Here is a 22,298-nt window from a genome sequence, read left to right on the forward strand (position 1 = left end):
AAAGAGTCGTAGACGAAGAATCAGAGGAAGAAGAAGAAGAAGAAGAAGAAGAAGAAGAAAAAAAAGATGTAGACGAAGAAGAAGCAAAGGAAGAAGAGGGAAAAAAGAAAAAAAAAAGAATCATAGGCGAAGAAGAAGCAGAGGAAGAAGAGGGAAAAAAAATCGTAGCTCGAAGACGAAGTAGCAGGGAGGGAAAAAAAATTACAAACATACCTTTTTCTTTGTAATGGCAGAGGAAGTTGAAGAGAGAGTCGCAGAGTTGTATCCAATCGGTCAGTTGAATCCAAAGTTCTCCGATACGATCATACGATTGTAAATTTGTAATGGCAGAGTCGTAGAGAGTTCACCGGCCGGTAGAGAGAACCAGAGAAACATGGAGGGTTTTAAAAAAACCTTTCATGTTATATTTCCCCCCACCACCAAACCTTTTTCTTTTTTTTTTGTTGTTCACTTGAGGAGTAAAATGATTCCATGCATCTCACACCATTTAAAAACCTGTACTTCATCAAATGAAAAATTAAGAATTAGAATATAAAAAACAAATAATTAAGTGAAAGTAAAAAAAAAAAACACCAAGGCGGTCGCCTTTCATAACAAGTTGTCCAAGGCGACCAAGGCAACGCCTTTTGGATGCCTTGATACCAAAGGCGACCGCCTTTTATACTTCAGCAATGGCGTCCCTCGCCCTGGCCCTAAAAAACCGCTTGGACGCCAAGGCGTCGCCTAGGCAACGCCTTGACAACTATGGTCCCGGCTATAATATCTTTATACAAACCTACAAATTTTTCTGTCGCATGACTCGTCAATTAGTGTACAAAGGAATCCTGATCATTGCATTTATCATAGAATTGTAATTCTTCTTCATTTTAATGAAATCTTTATCTTACCTAAAAAAAGTATAGTAGTTTAACTTTGGGGGAGGAGGGCTTAGGAGACGACCAGTCATGTTCAAAACAGCATGTGTGTGAGGCTGTCTCTCATGCATTTAGGTTAATGCAGTTTATCACAGATCTCAAGGTGATAACCTCTATTGGAGGGCCTATTCAGGTATTTTGTGACAGTGCTGTAGCAGTGGGGATTAGGAAAACATTTGGGATCGTGGAGTAGCTATTGATCATATTTAAACTATTGCAATATGTACTATATGATACTTGAGATCATATTTAAGAGGTTGCGCAATCTATGGTTAGTGATACTTGAGATCATACTTAAGAATTTGCAACATACAGTTTATGATTCCGAATAAAGCCCTCTGCATCCCTCTGCCATTTTGTTTTTCAGGTCATTACTTATGTATTTGGTGATCACATTAGGTCGTGTAATTACTGATGCCCATAAAGTTGTTGGGAAGTTCATGTTTGGACCATGAATTAACCATTGGGTTAGCCTCTCAGTGAATACCTTCAACTTCTATTTGTGCTGCCTAGGCATAAGATAAAGACCAATCTCTGCACAATAGTCAGAAATGTGTAATCTTCTGTTTTTGCCCTTCCAAATTACCCCCAATACATCATTAAGGTTTTGACCTTTGAGAAGCACTGAAATATTGGCTGAGTAAATAAAAAAGCATAGTAGTTTCACTTTGGGGGAGGGCTCAGATCACACACTCTAGCTAAGTCAAGATTCTGATTCTAACCTTCATGAAGGAATCTACAGTATGATTTTAAAGTATCGGTCAAGATGGTATCGTATTGGCTGATACATATCGATATCGATACCGATACAATACTGATATGATACACTATTTTGAAAAATGAAGTGTGTCCTAACGTATCAATATGATACGTACCGATACTTAAGGTACGTATCTACATAACCCATTTCACTTTCGAAACAAAGCCTGTTCTTCTTGCTGGTGGTACTCAAGTTTCCAAGTTTAAAGCACAATTGCACAATCGATCTCCTTTTTATCTCTTAGACTTGGGGCTTTGAATCATTTATAGAAAACAATTCAAAATCTACAATCAAACTGATGTTTAAAGGATTGAAGCATAAAATTCATTCACTAAAGCTGAACACAGCACAAACCAGGTAAGTTGAAAATACTCGAATTTTTTTCACAAATCTTTGTTTTACTCTGTATTTTTTTGCTATGTTTGAGTAGATTTAGGTAAAATAAGCTAAAACATTGCATCAAACATAAATTATTGCATCGATTTGTTCATAAATTTTCAAATTTCTCAGAAAGTCGACGATAGACTATTACAACATGTAAGAAACCTTATCATTTATAACAATTTCAATTGAATGCACTTGACTCTCAATACAATGTTCTTGATTTTAGTGTTTATGCATGATAATGTCATATATTGCTTATTCATTCCTTTTTTTTTTTAGTGCAAAAGTGTATCTCCAATTTCCGTGTATCTTGTCTATTTCTGTGCGTATCTTTACCATTGCTTGTGTGTCTCTGATACGGTACAATATGCTCCGATACATCTCTTAAAATTACCCGACCGATATGGTGTTCAATACCGATACTTTAATCTTTGCCTAGTATCTTCATTAGTCTGTCTTTTAGCCTTTGAGGTAAGTTAGGACAATCTTCCATATCAATATTTTGCCAGGAAACCTTTTTAGGAAATATAAGATTTGGTGGTTTGTAGCATGTGTTCTCCCCTGAACAAGCTTAGTGATCCAACTTATGGGTTGTATCCTTCCATCCTTTCATTTTCTGGTAGTCATCCCTGGTAGGACTTGTCATTGTGTCTCTTGAACATTTTTTTTTTTTTTTAATTTATCTGAACTTATGTTACTTGAATTGAAACTGATTTAGCACACCCTAACCTGTTTGCATTATAGAATTTTAATCTCTTCCTGGTTTTTCATACAGGCTCTTGCTTTCCCTGCCACTGGAGGAACGTTTCAAAACATACATTTCTGAGGTTTGTGTCCTGTTAATCCTTTGTTTAAATATGTGTTTTCTATTTTTGATGAACGTATATTAATCTGACTTGTGATGAAGCTGTAGTTGACTAGTAGTGTAATAAGTACAGTACCCAATTTGATTTATTAATTTGTTAGTCGACATAGAATGACTTGCTGAGTATACTTCTTTTATCCTGGTTTAATTGAACCATGCAATAGATAAAGGAAGTGTTGGTCTATTTGGTTGAATGTCTGTATAGCTCATCAAAGGCATATTGGTAGCTTTGAACGTGTGTGCACGTGTGCATGTGTGCATTTGTGTTTTCTCCTCTTGATCAATCAGAAATTTATTTAGTTGGAGCAGATGCTGAATCAAAGGATGTATTAAGATGGAGGTGTATTGTAGATAAGCTTTGGATGGATGTCTTAACCTGACCCAATTATTGATATAGAATAAAGATACGACTTGACAACAGATCTGGAATTTATAAGATGTATTCCACGTCTAAAAGAGGGCGGACCTTGGCGCAACGTTAAGGTTGCTCCATTGCGGCCTAGTGGTCGCGGGTTTGAATCTAGAAACAGCGTCTCTGTGAAGCGGGGGTTGGCTGCTAACATTAAGACCCCCCCCCCCAAAGACCCTGCAGTGGTGGGAGCGTTGTGCACTGGGTTGGCCCTTTTATTCCAGACTCTAAACAACATAAATAATAAAATTAAAAAATAACTACCTAGAACTAGACCATGATTTGGACTGAACCAGTAATTGAATCAATTATTCGGTTGAACCAGAAAATGGGTTCATACCATGAACTTCTGGTAAAAAATAGACCTTTTTCTTCACTTCTCTTCCTTCTTGTGCTGGAAATTTGCATCAGAGTGAGTACAGCCAGTCCTGTTGTGGACTCTGGATCAGGATCAGGATCAGATCATACCGTGGATCAATCTGATCCTGCCAATCAAGATGAATCGTGGATCAGTACCAGTTGATCCAGATTGGGGTCACTGACCATTGAAACCTTGATGTACATGCAGTCCAGTGTATGCATCAATGATACTCAGGTAAAGAATTATATATAGATTAACTGCTTTCGGTACTTTTCCCTCTCAAACGAACTATAATGACAATGAATTTATTTAAGTTGCAATCTGGTATGATAAAAAACAGAGGTAAGTGCAACCCGAATAGCACAAGGTCCTTTATTGTCACCATACCAATAAAACCGCTTCACTGTCAATAATATTAAACTTCCAACAGAATATGTCAGTTGAAAAATGCAAGAACTGTACTTAAAGAATAGAACTAACGATCAAAGCATGAGCAATATCTTTCTTTAACATTGATGAATCATAGTTTTTTAGTTTGAGCCTACATATGCATAAAAAATATTGAATATATCTTTGTATCTCTCTCTCTTCTTCTTCTTCTTCTACTCTCTTTTTTTTTTTTTTTTTTTTTTTTAATATTGGGGGGGGGGGTTGACGGGGCTGATCAGATCCATGACTAGACATATTAGAAAAGATAAAATTCACAAAAAAAGGCCTTTAGCATACCCATGCATATGCATTCTAAACATATTATTCCCATGTACTTGCCAATCATCTTAATCATCATCAGCATGATGGAAGGGATTTTTCTCTATCAGTTGATCTTTGTCTTAGGAAGTTTGAGCAGTTTGGGACTCTCCAAACATAACCTATGGCTTGAGAGTATTGGTTTCTGTTGTTCCTTTGAGTTTATATTTAAACATGTAAAGCTTGGGTGGAATTCTTTAGTGCCTCAGTGGATTCTGGGTGTTTCTTGCTGGGAATTCAGCGAGGCAATCTGGTGGATTCCTTATCTTTATTTTCTGCGCTTCATCTCTATTGACTGATCAGCTCAGTTTCTGAACTTTCTATTTCCTGTGCATTCTAGTTCTGGTTTTCTATTTCAGTTTATTATCTTCTAGTCTTTCGTAGTTATTCTGGTCTACTCTTCTTCTAGTTGATATTCTGATCATTAGTTCTGGATTCCAGTTCAGTTTCTGAATTCAAGTAATATTTTCTGTCGAACTGGAAAAATCCTTTTTTACCTTATTTGCTTCTCTTAGTCCCTTTTCACTTATTTTTCCTTATTTCATTGCTTCTTGATTCTCTTTTTCATATTAGATCCATGTAGCCGACCCTATTTAGTTGGGATAAGGTTATGTTTGCTGTTGTTGTAGAAAAATCCTAGTTCTGGAATGTTTCTTCAATTGCTGGATGTCGGAGTTACTTTTCTGGAATCTGATTCAGTTTGTTTCTGCTACTTCTATTAATCTCCAGCATCTTTTGTTCTTCTAAACAAATTTATTCTGGTTGCTTGTTTTCTGAAATTGAATTCTGGTTCTGCAGCTCTGTTCTTGTGTTCCTTGATCAATTAGGATTTGTTTAGATCACAGTGATGGATTGATATGAAATTTGAGTATTCTGTTTACTCCCATATTATTGGAGCCTTCGACCAGAATTTTACCCATATCCGAATTACTGATTTGTTTATGTTGATTATTTCTTGAATTTTGGAAAATTCTTATTCTCCTAGCCTGCGATTCTGGTTTACTCTTTTATGACACCTATCCGTTAGGTGACCTAGAACCACATTACTACTCTCTCCCTTTCCCTCTTCCTGACCAATCGACCACCTATAGGGTGTCTGTTAATTGAAATTTTCTGATGAACGATTTTTCTGGTAGGTGTATGTTGGGTTTAGTGCCCCTGTCTATGCTTCTAGGGTTATAAATCTTGTATCCTTCCCATTAGTGTTATGATTGGATAGTTGGGATTTTGGATACAATATGGCTGTTATCTCTGGTATTGAGCTTTTTCCTTGCGTCAGACTAATTCAAACTGAAACTATTTTTATGAATATATACTGCTGGATTTTTTTTACTGTTAGAATATGGTAAATATCAGCTTATATTGGTTGACTTGTATTGATACTTTATTTCTTTCTTGTATGTGGATCTAAATGTTCCCTCCCTACTATTTGCACTTTGCTGGTCATCCTTAGTCATCCTTTAAATAAACCAATTTTAGCTTTGTGCTTCATTTAAATTTATATTTGTTTCTTCTCTATTTGAAACAATGAGTGCTTGGGCTTTCGTTGTCCAGCAGCGCATCTTCTGTATGCATGATAGTTGATTGGATTTTCATTCTTTTCCTGAAACTCTTATAGGGGCCTGGAGTTCATCGCTTCGTTGCCCTGAAGCATCTTGCTCCTGATGAGTCGGATGAAGATGTTCTGCTGGTCCTTCAGAAGCATGCATATCTGGTACAAGGATTATGGGTTACATCAAGTTCATTGCTTTGTGAAGGAGTTCAATGTCTTGCTAGGGACTATATCCTTCTCTTATTTAGCAAGAATCCACTAATCAGCTACAAACAGCTAGATGCTTCGGGATTTTCAAAAGAAATACTGAGGCGTGTGCTTAAGCCATTGGCTGTTGAAAGACCTTCCTTCAAGAATTGGAAATTTAAAGAACCTACGGATGTGTCTTTTATAAAGGGCCATCCAAATGCAGTGAGAGAGCAGGAACGACTATGGGAAAAGCGTGAGAAAAACATAATGGTTCATATGACTGGTGCTGGGAAAGGTGGGCCTGCAATGAGAAATTCATTTAAGTCAACTATGACTAATAGGCCTGGAGCTTCTAGTTCTGATCAAGGTGCAAAGAGAAGTGTAAATGGAGCAGTTAGCTCTGAGACAGTGTCCATGTCTGATGAAACTCGAGAAGCTCTCCCAAGGGCCCTAGTGGAAGTTTTCCGTATTCACAAGGTCTGCAGGTAAAGTTTAATAGAACTTTCTGTTTCATACAATTGGCGTAACAATGTTTGAAACCTTTATGGTTATGAGTTGATTAGTTCGACTATCCTTATATATCTAATCTTTGGACAAACTAAAAATCTTGACTAAACCTTTATGGTTATGAGTTGATTAGTTCGACTATCCTTATATCTAATCTTTGGACATACCAAAAATCTTGACTGGTTATCTTTTACTGTATATTATTTTGAGATTTGAGGCACCATTCTGCCATTTTTTTGTTGAGCAAATTAGGATTGCAATGATACTGATACGTGGTATCCTTTAGACTATCGTGTTCATATATGGTAAATGAATGGTTTGGGTAATGGATGCACCTCATAAGGCTTCCTTTTGTCTAACTAGAGAAACATTGGGAGGTTTTCCTTATTCTCTTGTACCAGCTGCATAGTCTGAAATCTTCTAGCTGTCATTAGACCCATGCTACTTAGATTCATCTGCCCCCCTGCTGAATGCCATGTCATTGTGTGGAGTCTGTGGACACGGATCCAGCCCCAATTCTGGTGCTGACTCAGGAGAGCTTCAACTTTGATGCAGTTGCTCTAGCCTGGCTAGACAAACATGACCCACTTTGGAGACCCAAATCGAGAACCCGGTCCAACCTGTTTTTTTTGGTCCAACAAGTGTTGGTAGTAGTTTAGTTATTCTTTAAGTCTTCTATCTATTTATTTGGATACGTAGGAGTAGGATACTTAGTTTTGGAGTAGGTTTGCAAGTTATTTTTCAGTTTTGGAGTCTAATTAGGAGTCTTTTTATTTTCCTTTATATAATTGTGTGTGCCTGACATTGGACATGCAGAATGGAATGAAAATTTGAATTGGGTTTTGCTCTGTGTGAGTGTGATTTTCCCTCTTCCTTCCCTGCAACTCTTGAGTTTCATCTTAGAATTCTCCCCGTATCTTAACCGGCCTCCACCAACTTCCAACAAGTTAAACAGAGTTTGGGTTGGGGAAAAAAAAATGAAAAAGGTGGGGTTGCATGTAGCAAAGATCATTTTCTGCATTTCATAGAAAAAATTGGGGGGCAAAAAAGAATAAAGGGGGGGGGGGGGGGGATAGAAAGACAGCTCGTTAAGTCCCTTTGCTCAGGGTTTATAGAAAAATGAATAGACTCACCCCAAAACCATCTTTTTAACTAACTTTTGACTGAATTTAGAAACTAACTAATGACTGAAATTAGAAACTAATTAACCCATCAAAACCCAACTAAAAGGAAACTAATGAAAATAGGAAACTGACTAGTAATCCTGTTCTCAATCTTAGAGCCCCTCTTTTAGACCCATAAAAGTGGCCTAATACACTCCAAACCACATGGACTGAAGGCCCAACACATATACAACCCAACCCTAGGCTTATTCCTAATAAAACAAGCCTATTTTGGTTATTAATCTGCATTAACTCTCTCCATCTTAAAAAAATTCGTCCTTGAATTTTGTAGTGATGAGGTGGGAACAACATGTGAATAGCAGCAGTAACCATTCCCAAGTAGAATTCAGGTTGCTTGTAGACTTTTGGAAGGTAGTCTTCAAGGCGTGGAGCTTTCTCTTCAAAGAACCATGATGTCATAACAAACTCTATATGATCAACCTCTGAATCAATATCAACTGTGAATGTCGTGTGCATGGGGTCGTCAATGTTGGTAGCCTTTTCATCAAGGATTGGAACAAACTCTTTCATCTCATCATGAATCTCAAAGACTTGTTGTGGAGTGCTTTCACCTATTACCTCATCTTCCACGACTTCACTCTTGTCTACTATACTCTCTTTAATGTAGAACTCTTCAGTGGAATCTTTTATCTCTTGACCTTCTGTCTTTGAAGCTTCAAGAACTATCTCTTCAATGTGAACCTTGACTTCAAGTTCTTTTGGTTTGAATAGAGGTATCTTCACTTCACCTAGAGGAGCTGTGGCTCTTGGGGGTGCTGAAGTGTTAGGTTTAGTGGCTGAAAATTTTTTCTTGATCTCCCCAGCTTGGTAACCAAACCTTCTACCTGGCTGTGCTATAAGTTCCTCTGCTCGAAGAGCTTTGTCAAAGCAATTTCTCATTGTATACACATTAGCAACATCAATTCTCCTATTAATTTCATCTTGCAATCTCAGTCAAAACCGAGATAATAGTTGCCTTTCATTCTCCCTTATGCCTGTACGAGAATAAAGTTCATCAAACGTGATGGAACCTTTTTTTAATTGAAGTTAACTGAAGGCGATTTCTCTGCTATAGAATAACTAAGGGAAGAGGTCTTCCAAGTTGCTTGCCTGGAAATATTTTTATGTTTTATAAAATAACTAAAGGAAGATGATGCAGTTGTACGATGGACTTAGGAAAGAAATATCTTTTGATTTGATTTTCTATTGTTTTATAATTAATTTTCTTTTTAAATTAGCTAGCTTCTAATTTTAGAATCATTTCTATTTTTAAGTAGTTTCCATTAATTGTTTGGTTTTTCCTTTATATTAGTCATGTAATAGAGAAGAACTCAGTTTTGAGATTTGAAGTTTTTTTGAAGAATTGAAATTTGGTATGAAAACCATGGCTGCCGTGGGCTGTTTTCCCCCTCCCTGATTCTCTTCTCTCTTCTTCTTCCCCTTTCCTTTATTCTTCTGGTTTAATCCTTTGTTATTTATTACTGTTATATTCTGCTCTGGGATACTCTGTTCTGGGCGATAGCATCTGGTCTAGAAGAAAGCTTCGCTGAAGCTTTAGCTCCCATCGTTTGGCCCTAGCAGTTGGGTCGAAGGTAGCTTGTGTCTAGGCAACACAAACCCAAAAGCAGCTCCTCCAAAGCTTGCTGTTGCTGTGGAGAAATCCAAGCCAGACCTGGATTTGAGTTCCGCAATCGCCAAGCCCAGTTGCAGGTTCAATACACGTTCAGTTCTGGAATGTCAAGGGCTGCTGGTGCTAGAATCTTGGAAGACCTGTAGCTGCGACCTCTCGCTGGAAATTTCAGGCCAAACCAAGAAGTATTAAAGGAGTTCACTCCTTTCTCGTTTCTATGTTCTACCGCCTCTGGTGTGGCTGTCGTGAGGTTGAAGAACACCTCTTCAAGTAGGTTTAATTCCTCATTTCTATTAAATCCCAGAATTACCCTCTCTTTTGTTTCTATTCCCACTTTCTTTATTATTTTTTTTTTCATTCCAATTCTACCCCTTTGTTCACTTACGTTACCTTCCCCTTTCCCTTCTTTTCATGGCCTAAAGTTTTAATAAATTACAGTTTTTCCATTACTTGTTAGAAGCTCCCTCTTATTTTCAGAATTGCCATTCTCTTTGTTACTTGATTAAAAATTGTGCTATTTATTCATTAAGTGGGCCCTAAGTGATTTGATTTCAGCCCTTTGGAATCCGGATCCGCATCAGAAGAGGTCTTCCAAGCATAGTTGTTAAGGCGCCCAAGGCTGTGGAGGGGCGCCTAGGCGTGCATTATCTGTTGTATAACAATGATATAATAATGCTTGTCTGCTACATAAAGAATCACCATTTCAATTCATATAAAAAATCAACATAGAAGCTATATCAATGCAATATGATATAATTATGCTAGTAAAGACCTAATATGAGAAAACCAACTTATAATAAACAAATCATATGATATAATGTTAAAGTGTCTGGGTACAATGTATTTGGGACTGTGATTCACCTGTGACTCATCCTTACTATGCTAGCTGTAACCCTAATCTCTTATTATAAATAAAGGTTCTATCATATTAGTCAAGCCAAATCATTCTCTAATATTTTATTTCAGCTTATAATATAAGCATATTCATAAAAAACAAAGCAATAAATTAAGAGCATAATAACATATAATTAAGAAACAAAATTATACAGCATGCAAATATGATAGTATGCATTAAGCATGATTTCATGTATCCTAATCCTGAATAGTATTGTAAACAAAGGGTTAGCAACAGAATTTAATATAGTATAAACAAAAAAAGCACGCAATACAATAAAACATCATTGGATTCAAATAGGGGGTATTTGCTTATTTATGAATAATATCTTAAGTAAATGAAATAACAAATATTAAAAACATTTACTTGAATGATATTTGGCATAAATAAGTGCCAAAACACAAGGCAACATGCAGTGCAACAAGGCGGTTGTCGCCTAGGCCCCAGGCAAACTGCCTGGACGCCTAGACAACTATGAATGTGCCTGGATGTGTAGGTGGCGATGCCTTATTAACTAGGCTTCAGGTGGCTCCTACTCCTAAATGTCTGCCACATAGAGATTCAGGTGGGCCTCTAGGCGACGCCTTGACAACTATGAATGTGCCTGGATGCGTAGGTGGCGATGCCTTATTAACTAGGCTTCAGGTGGTCCCTACTCCTAAATGTCTGCCACATAGAGATTCAGGTGGGCCTCAAAGTTGTGGACAGGTAGACCTCAAGCCTGCCCGATCACATGTAAATTTCAGCCAATCGAAATTTGCTGACTGGAAAACTAGTACATTGAAAATTCAGGAGTATGAGAGTATCAGCTATGGGAGAGTGCTCAGTTGTGGTTGGAGTAAACATAGGCATGTATGGACATACATGGGCCTGCATGCCAATGCATGTGAAGGTATTTGATTGATAGGTGTCATGGCCTGCTTAGGCATGCAGGATATATTATGATTATACACAACATAGAAGCCATATCAATGCAATATGATATACTTATGCTAGTAATGACTTAATATGAGAAAACCAATATATAAAATGATATAATTATGCTAGTAATGAGCCTAATATGATAAAACATAGTATTAATATAAGCATATTCATAAAACAAAAACAAAGAAATAAACAAAAATCAACGGAAACTCTTGAAATTTCAAAAAACTGATATAATATTAGCTTGTTCTGTCACAAAACCACAAGGCAACGCCTAGGCATCCAAAACCGCCTTTCTTTTATCAAACAAGGCCTGCTATTGCCTTGACACTTAGGTGGTGCCTAGGTGACAGCTAGGCTATGCCTTGACAACTATGATTTAATTAAATTAGACTCTGAAATTTGACACGTGGCCCATCTACACATTAGAATTCCCATGTCACTCTTTCATGTGGCAAAAATGAAGCATCCACCAAGAGATCTATTCCCATGTGGGCTGCTTGGACAAACTTTTCCCAATAATTAATGATATATCTAAAAATATACTAGAGAACTATACATCCCCTGAATCCCCAAATCTTATTTTTTGGAAATTGCTGAGTCTGAAACCACTCCACACCCGCATCTTGGTAACATGGTTGGACATGTATCTTAATTGAATATTCTAGAAGAGTGTCCAGTCCACATCATAGCCAGAGTCCCTATGTTTATCCATTACATTATAGCTCTTCTGTTCATTTTTTTTTTCCATTAGATCAAGTCAGTTCCTTTATCTGGAATCGTGAATGGCTTCAATGTTTAAGTATGCGAACTACATTCTTTCAGAATTCGTATTAATATAAGCAATCCTATTGATGACTTTCTTTGGGGATCAATTTTAACATATCTTATATGTCGGTAGCTTGCAATTGATTCGTGAAGGCTTACGGGATTTGGCACTTTCAAAATCTAATCTTCCAAAGGCTGATCCGAGGGCTGCAATCGCTGCTGCAAAAGGTGCAGATGCCCATCTAGCTGAGCTCCAGGATGCTATAAGTCAAGTTGCTGTAAATATCCATGGTGTCTATGTTTTGAGGTCGTTACCAGATCATTCAGATTCCAATCCTTTGAGGTTTCTTCTAATCTCTCTCCCCCAACCTCCCCCACCCCCCCAAAAAAAGGGAATTTCTTTTTGCCTTAATGCTCAAGGGGGTTATTTCCTTGCAGGAATGTTATTATTAAGCTTTTTTGTGCCAAGGAACCTAATACAACCCTGAAGAAGGCGGATGTTGTTCAGGCTGCCAAAATTGATCTTAAGAGGGATATCAAAGACAGTGAATTTAGTAAGGTCAGTGGGTTATCTTGTTAGAGAGTTTCCTTTCTGATCTGATGGGCTCAAATTACATAAAGCAGGAGTAACAACAAATTTCATCCAAACTATACTGGCCAAAGTTATTGTTTTGTTGTTTGTTCTAACTTTGATCTGACTGACAATTCTCTTTGAATGCTTGTTACTTGATTTTTTTTTTCTGTGCTATTCAAGTTGGATTAAAATCTTCATCAAGAACTTCAAGATCCAAGGTTAAATTTTAATATAATAATTGCATCAAAATAAGTGCAATCTAGGAGATGTTGACATATATGGATAATTTTGAATAGTCTTGAAATTTAAGATACACATAAAAAAAGTTTTCTTATCTTATGAATACGATAAAATAAAACTTTTGGTTTTTAGCGCATATTTAGAAATAAAGTATATGTAATGGTAGTTTTACTTTAGCTACTTATTTAATTGGTCCGCTTGGATCTGTAGTTGATACTTGTAGTCAATGATAACATCTTTCTTGGCATCAACTCCATCAACTCGATGCATTTGTGATTCTACACTATTTTCTACTGGGAGGGGGAAAATGTAGATGTTAGGTCAAATTAAAGAAAAGAAATTCATCATTCATTTAAAGGTCACCTGCCAAAACTTGGAATTATAGATCCAATCTGATGTGGATGCTCGAAAGTTCAGTCCAATCCAAACCTCATGCTTTGGTCAATTTTGACTGAAGAACATGAGAGGGGGGGGGACAATTGAATCGAAAGAATGACAGTACGAAAAATTGAACATTTAACTTATGTAAGTGCTCTTATTTTGGCACTTGTCTATTCAATAACATTACAACAACAACAACAACAAAACCTTATCCCAACTTAGTGGAGTCGGCTACATGGAGATTCCAAGCAAGGATGAGCGCAAGGATCTATGCAAAAAGATTGACGAGTTATAGCTAATTATAATAAGTGCCGGCTATAACCTGACGCACCAGTACATATCAGCGACAAGCTTATAACGACAAACTATAATAAGGTACCTTCTGTCTACCTGACGTATCATATAGATCGGTCAAGCCAAAGTGTCCTACATGCATTACACCCACCACCAAGACAACCAACCTGTTTTTATGAAAGGAGGAATGAGATTACGAATTCTTGACAGCTTTTCTAAGCACGAAAGTAACAAATCGAACACACAACTCTGCATTGAAAACTAGAAGCTCAATTCCGTAAAAGGCTGGATCGATGGGGCTAATTTAGGGCCTTCGATAAGCTCAATATTGGAAGCAAATATACTGTAATAAGGGGGTTTCCTATGCTGTCCGATGGGCTACTGATGTGGCCAGCATAAAGGCCAAAAATAGGGAACCAACTGGGCTTCGATCCCGGCCAGCCTTGATCTCAGCCCAAGGTCTGGCTGGTTGGGCCTTCTTCCTGCGATACTGCAGTCCATGATGTGGATCTACATCACTACCATTTTGTTAGAGATTATGTTCTAAGGATAGTTTGGGAACTAGTTATGTTATATCATTATTCTTATTTTTCCCTTTTTACATTCTATGTAGTATATTAGTGATGCAATATATGTGTTAGGGAGACATTCTCTCAACACAACATTCTACACTTCCTCTTCTTCTTCTCTCCTCCTTCTCCTCTAACCTTCTACTCATCTTTCTTCTTCTTCTTGCTTTCTTGTTTCCTTGCAACCCATAAATTCTAACTTAGAACGTAAAAGTAATAAACCAACGAAATTCATTCCTATCAATAGTCCGAGAAGGACCCCATAAATCAGAATGAATAATAGAAGAAGGAAAGCACTTTTATTATTAGTTAGGGGATAAGAGTTGCGTGTATTTTTTGCAAACACACATACATCATACTTAAATCGTTCCAACTTCCAAAACCAAAATGCTTAACTAAATCAGGAAACATACGATGTTAAATATGAAAAAAAGGGTGTCTTAAACGACGATGCCATTGGTGGAGTTGAGAGAGAGAGAGCGTTGGCCAACCGGATAGTATTGAGGTAAGGGAAGTGACAACCAATGGAGAATCCAAGTAGTAGAGCCCATCACGGACTTGACCATACACAGTCATTGCACCTGTCACCAGATCCTGAAACAAACAGTGAGTAGAAAAAAAGTGAATTGAACAATTCAACTCCACGGTCAAATGATAAATGGAAAGCAAATTAGCACACAATTTAGGAACATGAAGAACAAAAGGAAGGGAAATGGTGGGAGAACAAGACACGGAACCTTTACCAGAGAGAGGGGACAAGGAACAATAATCTACACGTAACTTATCATGAACAGAACACGGATTATAGGTACGATAAATCTCAGAATTACTTGGCATGTGATTGGTAGCCCCCCGAATCAAGTAACCACAAGGGAGAAGTAGAGGAAAATACAAAGAAGGTACCTGAGTAAGCAAGATTTGACACATGAGGGGTGGCAAGAGTGGTGCCTAACTGTTCCATGAGTTGCTTGAGAGCAGCCATTTGATCCAGAGAGAATGGTGCCGGAGTAGAGGTATTGCCAGTAGTTTCAGATAGATGAGCCTAGGAGCCTTGCTTTCTAGGCTTGTGATATCAGAGTATGTTATTACTAGACCCCTCACATTTCCAAAAAATTCAGATACCCCTTAACCTTTTTGAATTTCTGTTTGCCTCCCTTGTGGCTTTCTGGCACAAATGTACTAGGCCCCTTGAGAGTGACATTTTTTTTTTCTGTGGGTGGGGGTGGGGTGGGGGCTGTGTAAGTAGTAACGGTTTCTTCACTTGAATGAAAGCCAGCATGCACTTACAAACATTTTTTAAACCCAAATTGCCCTCTACATTAGACTAGTTGGTGGGAGCGTGTGAAGACTTCTTAGGAACCAAAAAAAAAAAAAGCCTTTTAATGTGCAAATAGTAGAAAATGACAAGGAAAGATCTCCTATGCCGAACTAGGTTGACACTAATATGCTCAGTACCACTTTTGGATTTTATCTTAGTTATATAAACCTGGGTATTCTCGTCATTGCAAATCTACATGAGAAACCGAGTAAGGCATGCTTTAATGAAAATACTGTCTTGGTATTAAGTTTAACTGCAAGTGATGCAGTACTGAAGACCTACCAGTGTAGGAGGTCCAAGAAATGGCAAGCTTAGCGTGGCCTAGCATATTTTAAAGGCTTGGGTCCACTTTGTTTTAAGTTTTGTCTATTTTTTTTTCTATTTTAAGTAGTTTTTAAGTTAGTTTTGATTGAACTGGTGGTTCAGATAGTCCAATTTAAGCTGGATATTTGTTTCTTTTCTTTTCTTTTTTATTTAATTTTGGGTCCACATCCTTTTCAAAGACTGCTTAAACTTTAAAAAAGAATGGCTAGCTGTAATAGTCCTAGCTAAGATCAAAACTCTGTTTTCTGGTGTTTTATAAATAAAAGACTTGGGGGCTCTAGTAGCCCACAATTTTATTTATTGACAATTCTGTTTTTCTGCTCCTTGCATGGAGGCTTCTTCCTAGTGGTGAATCAAGTTGTGATTGGTGAAACCAATCAATACCTTGCAGTGGGAATCCCAGCTACTGTTCCTTTGTTATCTAATGTCTTTTCGAAGATTATTAAGTATTAACTCAGTATTCTGCATCTACATAACCTTGAATTAACCCTCAGTTCTGGTTCCTGCAACATAACAATCCTATCTTCACTAGGGTTGCAGGATTCAAGGAAATCTACAGGTTTGATTCAAGTTCTGGTTTCAGAAATCTCACATGGTCAGTATTGTACATACTATTCTGATGTCATGCTCTGAATCTGCTGCATGGTTACTAAATTCCTACTTCAAGTAGGATTTGGTTACTGTTGTTTCGAAGGCAACTGGACATCTGTTATATAATGATCTGTAACTTCTGAATTCGATATCATTGATCAAGCTTTTGTTGAGTTTTCTAATTCTGCAATCTGATAATTGTTCTGGTTCCTAGCCTTGTCCTAGTGTCTCTAGGAATCCTTCATAACTTAAGTCTAGTCATTGGATCTAGCTGAGGTTTTCGACGATTGTTATGCTTTTATAGATAGACACTTGATCAGGCTTTGGTGTTGGTCTTGTGATCAAATTTTATTTGACCTTCTCATTTCTGGAGTTCATCTCTCTGTACTGATTTTGTTTTAGTGCTGGTTTATCAACTAGGTCAGAACTACATTACCAAAGGGAGGTATGCGAAATCTCATGAAAAACAGGGAAGTATCTCATGTCGAAAGTTTTCAGAAGCTTCAGGGGTTCTAGGTGTAGCCATGTGGTTTACCATATAGCATATTGATACCAATGCAGCTGATACTTTGGTTCTTAAATAAAAACAGAACTGATACTTATTTTATGATGGAAATTTGTTTTCCCTCGCTAGTACCTAATACGAATACAAGAGTAAAGAGTAGAATATCAAGGTTTTTCTCATCCCCACCATTATATTTCTTTCAAGTCTTACTGTCTGAGACTGTCTTGTCTAGGCAATGCTTAGAGTTCTGCACTTAATTGGCTAATTCTCCTAGGCAGTGTCTTTGGTTATCTGGTCACCTGATAACTTTGTTTAAACTAATATATAAATACCTTTAGTAGCCCCCAATTGAGCTAGGACAACTTGCATATTTATATTTAATGGGTAATGCATGCTGTAGTTTTTCAGTTGGGTGAGATTCGCTTTTTGGATCGTCTTCTGCCCAATGTACCCTCCTGTTTTTTGGTTCCCATTGGGTTTACCTTGTTCACAGGTCAACCCCATGGCAGCAAGAAAAGGCAATCTTGTGCTATACTCCGGTGATCTCTTTCCTACCGAAGCACGCAAACTGCCATCATGTCCTAGATCACATTCCATGAATCGAAAGGGGAAGCCTATTCATCCATCAGCTCCTCTCATTTACATCTTTGAATCCTCTCCCTACACTTTGCATGTAATGAGCTAGAAAGGATTGTAGGGGAAAGAGGAGGTGACCCAGTGCACTAGGCTACCTGCCAGACCTTTGCCTAGGATTGCTTAGTCAGTTTAGGTTTTAACTACATTGTTTTGGGTTATTAGTTGGGGTCAGTAATACTGAGAGACCGAATGACAAATCTGAGTTTGCTTGTCATTTGTGGAGCTGTCAAAAAGAAAAAGGAAAATAAGGAGAAGAAGAGAACTTCTGCAACCATCCTTGTTTAGATGAATGGCCAGCATTGTGAGGTTTTATTTGATTTGTGATTGCAGTTGGAAGTTCTTTGAGTCATAAGTGGGAGGTTGTTTTAGTGGCAAAGAGGTTTTTAATTATAATTGAGCGGTTATTTAGATGGACTGTGTCATCCTTTGGTGGTTCCCAGCTTCTAGCCTCTGTTCTTTCTTTTGTTCTGTAATTTTTTTGAACTGCTACTACCAGAACCACCCTTCCACCACTAACAGCTTTTAGAAATCTTCCATTCTTCACCCACTGTTTCCGGACCCCTGAGGTTGCATCATTCTCCACTATTCCTCATTACCGATTGCTGTTGAAATCCAAGGATATCTCTTCCGGATTTAAGAGTCCAACAAAAAAGCTGCTAAAACCAGCTAGAGAAACCAAGATAAATCATCCTTTCTCTAATCAGTATTTCTTCTTGGGCCTAGAACCATGCCCTTTAGGTTCTTGATAACTAGAGTTTCTTACACTTGTTTTCTTGAAAGTATACTGTGTGAAACTCTTTTAAGAAGTGAAAATACAAATAAAACCTATTTTGAAACCTTAGAATCAACCTTGTGGTTAGGCTAGTTGTGTTTTGGCATATCAATTACCATCCTCAGAAGCCATAAATCATAATTAGAAGTGTAGAGGTTGCGTCATATTTGCCACGGCGCCAAGGCGAACCAAGGTGTTGGAGGGCTGTCTAAGCGCTTAGGTGGCACCTGTCTTAAGGTGAACAAGGCAAGTGTTATTTTTTATTTTTCCTATTTTCTAACATTATTTAGTAAGCTACATATACTTTGTGTCATAAAAAATCAACATTAAGCCACATAAAGTTCATTAAAAATCAACATTTAGCCACATCAAATCATAAAAATCAACATTAAGTCACATTTAGTCATGATAAATCAATATTTAGAGACATGCTCTTGTTCTATAATAAGTTTGGCTGGTCAAATGATTTTACTTTACATGAGACTTTTTGTATTAGGTATATAACGTAAAACCAGCTCTCCAACAAGTCTAAGATTACTTAAATCTAAGTTGTAATGACAAAGTTATGCTCCAGTCAAACTTATTTTAAAGTGCACGAATGCTATTAAAATCGCTTGTGTGAAAGTAATTTTATGGATATCAAAATAAATTATTTTGTTGGACTTTTGGTTTTTAGCAATATTTTGACATGATAGGATTTATAAAATCTTGATAATTGAGAAAAACCTCAGCATTTAAAAGTTGAACATCGCCCCTATAACCAAAATCCATTTTTTGTTCTTAGATTGGGCGGTTGACTTTTTGTCCTTTTGGATTTTGATTTTTAAATTATTTTATTGGATTCAAATATGGGGTATTTGCTTATTTTTTAATAATATCTTAAGTAAATGAAACAGTTACTTAAATGATATTTGTCATAAATAAGTGTCAAAACACAGGACGATATGCAGTGCAATAAGACAACTGTTTTAGATCTCAGGCAAACCGCCTGGACGCCAAGTCTTCGCCTTGGCTACGCCTTGACAACTATGTTGGCCGTGTCATAAGGTATGGGTGGGTACTTCTATCTTACTTTGGACACTTTCTAGTGTAAGCAAAGGCTGAAGGCCTATTTTTCCACTGTATCAATAATTCACATCTTCATAGATCTCATCTTGGTTATAACCATCTCATTAGGAAGTTGCTCTTTACTTTCATGAAATATCAGGTCGGCTGAGTAATAGTGATTCTGATCTAGATTTGTCTGACACAATTTTGAGAGAATATTCTATTGAAGGGAATTTCCACTTTGAGGCAGATTTGAATTCTTCAGAATATATGGCCAAAGTTTAATCTGAATTAATTTCCACTTATAATAGAATGTTCTTTAATGTCAATGAAAAACTTTTTTGTGGTTGAGGTCTACTGGATTAGGTTCATAGAGCATGTTGTGCAACAAGACAGCTCCTTTATTCTGTGTTTTATTTAATTTTCATGCTTTGCTTTATAGATGATGCAGTATAAGCATTTGGGATTACGGAATTGTCTTTCACCAAGGTTTATGTAGAGGATAAAATTGGGGTTTAATTAAAAAATGGTATCTTATTCAGAAGTTTCACTGGACCATTTGACAAGTAACGGATGTAAGTTTTTTAATCTCAGTACTGAAGGGTTAGCTAGAAGACAAGCACAGCTCTTCCCAACTTTGGACCTGAATGGGTTTGAGCTTATTGCTCAAGTGGATGGCGTAATCTGTTGCTATCATGCTATTGAAGGTTTGTTATCAGCTGAATAGAAAAGTGCAGCTGTTTTTTGTTTGGTGCTCTGAGAGGAACATGGCACTACATTGAACCTTGTTATGTTGAAAGAATTATGACTTCAAGAACCTGTGAAGGCGTCCCTCAAGGTATTCATAATCTCATGGGATTTTGGCAATTAGTGGCCCTGGAAAAAGGGGAAAGTTGATGTGGTGCTTTGTTTTCTTAGTCTTGGTGTGCACCATTTGGGAAGAATGCACCACCACATTTTGAGGGTATGGTGATTACCCAAGAAGGTAGTTAGATCATATTAAGCACAGCTAGATGGACCAATACCTTGGAGGCTTTTGGTGGCATTGCATCTTTATTTACCACTTTTTAAGGCATTGGGATTTAGTGGGCTTGTCGAGGATGGTTCTTTTGCAGATCCAACATCGATGGGTTACCCCTCCTGTCAATGCCATCAAGTTAAACACGTAACTGGAGTTTGGTTATTGGATGATTGCAGAACCTCTATCTTATAGAGGACCTGGTCTACAAACTCAATAGCAGATGAGCTTGCAAGAGAGGGAGCTTTAATGGTGAGTTGCCACGGCGTCAAGGCGAACTAAGGCGTTGTAGGGCAACCTAAGCACATAGGCGACAAGGCACCCGCCTTAAAGGCGAACAAGACAACCAAGTGTTTTTTTTTTCCCACTCTTTTCTAACATTATTTAGTATGCTTCATGTACCTTATATCATAAAAAATCAACATTAAGCTACATCAAGTTATAAAAAATCAACATTAAGTCATGTTAAGTCATAAAAAATCAACATTTAGAGAAATTCTCTTATTTCTTTAATAATTTTTACTGGTCAAATGATTTTATTTTTACATTAGACATTTTTGTATTAGGTATAAAACAAAACCAACTTTCCAACAAGTTTAATATTACTTAAATCTCAGTTGTAATGATAAATTTATGTTCCTGTCAAACTTATTGATGGAGAACCCTTAGGGAAGGGAGGGAAAATCAGAGTAGAGAGGGGGAAAAGGAGGATCACACTCACACGTTCATTCAATAATCAAATTGCTCTCTAAATCTTCAATCGATTACAACCAATATATAGGAAAATAGGAACATGAAATTAGAAACTTAACTGAAATAGAAACTAGCCTAAACTAGGAAACAACTATAAAAAGGAAACCACAATAAGGAAATAAATCCTACTCCTACGTTCAAGTGTAGAAAATAAAAGCATGAAATAAAATACTAAGTAATCTACTAATTTTATTTCCAACCCTTGTTGGACCAAAACCTTGGGTTGGACCGGTTCTTCTTGGCTTTTGGCTTCCAAAGCCGGTCATGCTAGTCCAACCAAGAAAGGGCAATCGTAACTGCATCAACTCTTCTCCTCTGAAAAGAACTCGACTCCGTTGAGTTAGGGAAAGGACCGAGGAGACCGTCTGAAGGAATACGCTGAATGGGGAACGATCCCACCATCTTCTTGAGCTTAATTTCAGGGAGATCTTTGGCAGGATGAAACTTCATAGTCTTGTTGGCATGCTTGAAGGCATAGGTATTGGCATAGCCACAATGCTGTACTTTCTTATCAAACAACCAAGGTCGACCAAGAAGGATATGGCACACCTTCAGAGGGAGGACATCACATTGGACTGTATCCTTAAATCCACCAATAGAATATGTGACCAAGCACTTATCTGTGATTTTGAGATTAGTGTTGTTCACCCAAACAACTTTGTAAGGATTAGGATGTGGTTCTGTATTCAATCCCAGCTTACGAACGTCTTCAGAGACAACATTAGTGCAACTGCCTCCATCAATGACCAAGGTTAGCAATTGATCATTGCACTTCACATGAGTCTGAAAAATACTACTGCGGCGCCAATCTTCATTTTCAGTGGCCTTTTGAGTGGTCAACACATGACGAATGACATAAAAAGGATGTTGGTCATCGTCACTGAGAGTGTCATTGACTTCACCTGTTGCACGCTCTTCTCTTAAATCAACTGTGTTAGAACCAAATTGCTCTTCGGGAATATATGGTATAGGAGAATCCTTATCAATAAAAGCAACCAAACGGCTGGGACATTGGGCACTGATATGTCCAAATCCATGGCATGAGTAGCACCGAATTGTAAATTTTGAAGAATCAGAAGGTTTATCTGAACCACGCCGAGGGGGTGAATATGGGCGAGTAGGCCGTGAAGATGACATTTCAGAAACATGTCGTGGTGGAGAATAAGGCCAACTAAGTCGTGAAGAAGCCATAGATGTAGCACTTTCCT

The 22,298-nt window shown here is 37.5% G+C and overlaps 1 protein-coding gene across 2 annotated transcripts in view; it reads left to right on the forward strand.

Annotated features, from left to right (window-relative positions):
• LOC122084101 (DNA-directed RNA polymerase III subunit RPC5) overlaps positions 1-22,298 on the forward strand; it is a 58,393-nt gene that overhangs the window by 31,582 nt on the left and 4,513 nt on the right. The window contains exons 9-12 of one of the 2 annotated variants that reach the window (XM_042652162.1): positions 2,834-2,885; positions 6,059-6,666; positions 12,202-12,411; positions 12,507-12,627. In XM_042652162.1, the coding sequence (XP_042508096.1) occupies positions 2,834-2,885; positions 6,059-6,666; positions 12,202-12,411; positions 12,507-12,627 (991 nt within the window). The remainder of the gene's footprint in view (positions 1-2,833; positions 2,886-6,058; positions 6,667-12,201; positions 12,412-12,506; positions 12,628-22,298) is intronic. The other variant, XR_006141830.1, reaches the window with a different exon arrangement.

Source organism: Macadamia integrifolia, chromosome 7, assembly GCF_013358625.1.
Source record: "Macadamia integrifolia cultivar HAES 741 chromosome 7, SCU_Mint_v3, whole genome shotgun sequence".
Lineage (NCBI taxonomy): Eukaryota > Viridiplantae > Streptophyta > Magnoliopsida > Proteales > Proteaceae > Macadamia > Macadamia integrifolia.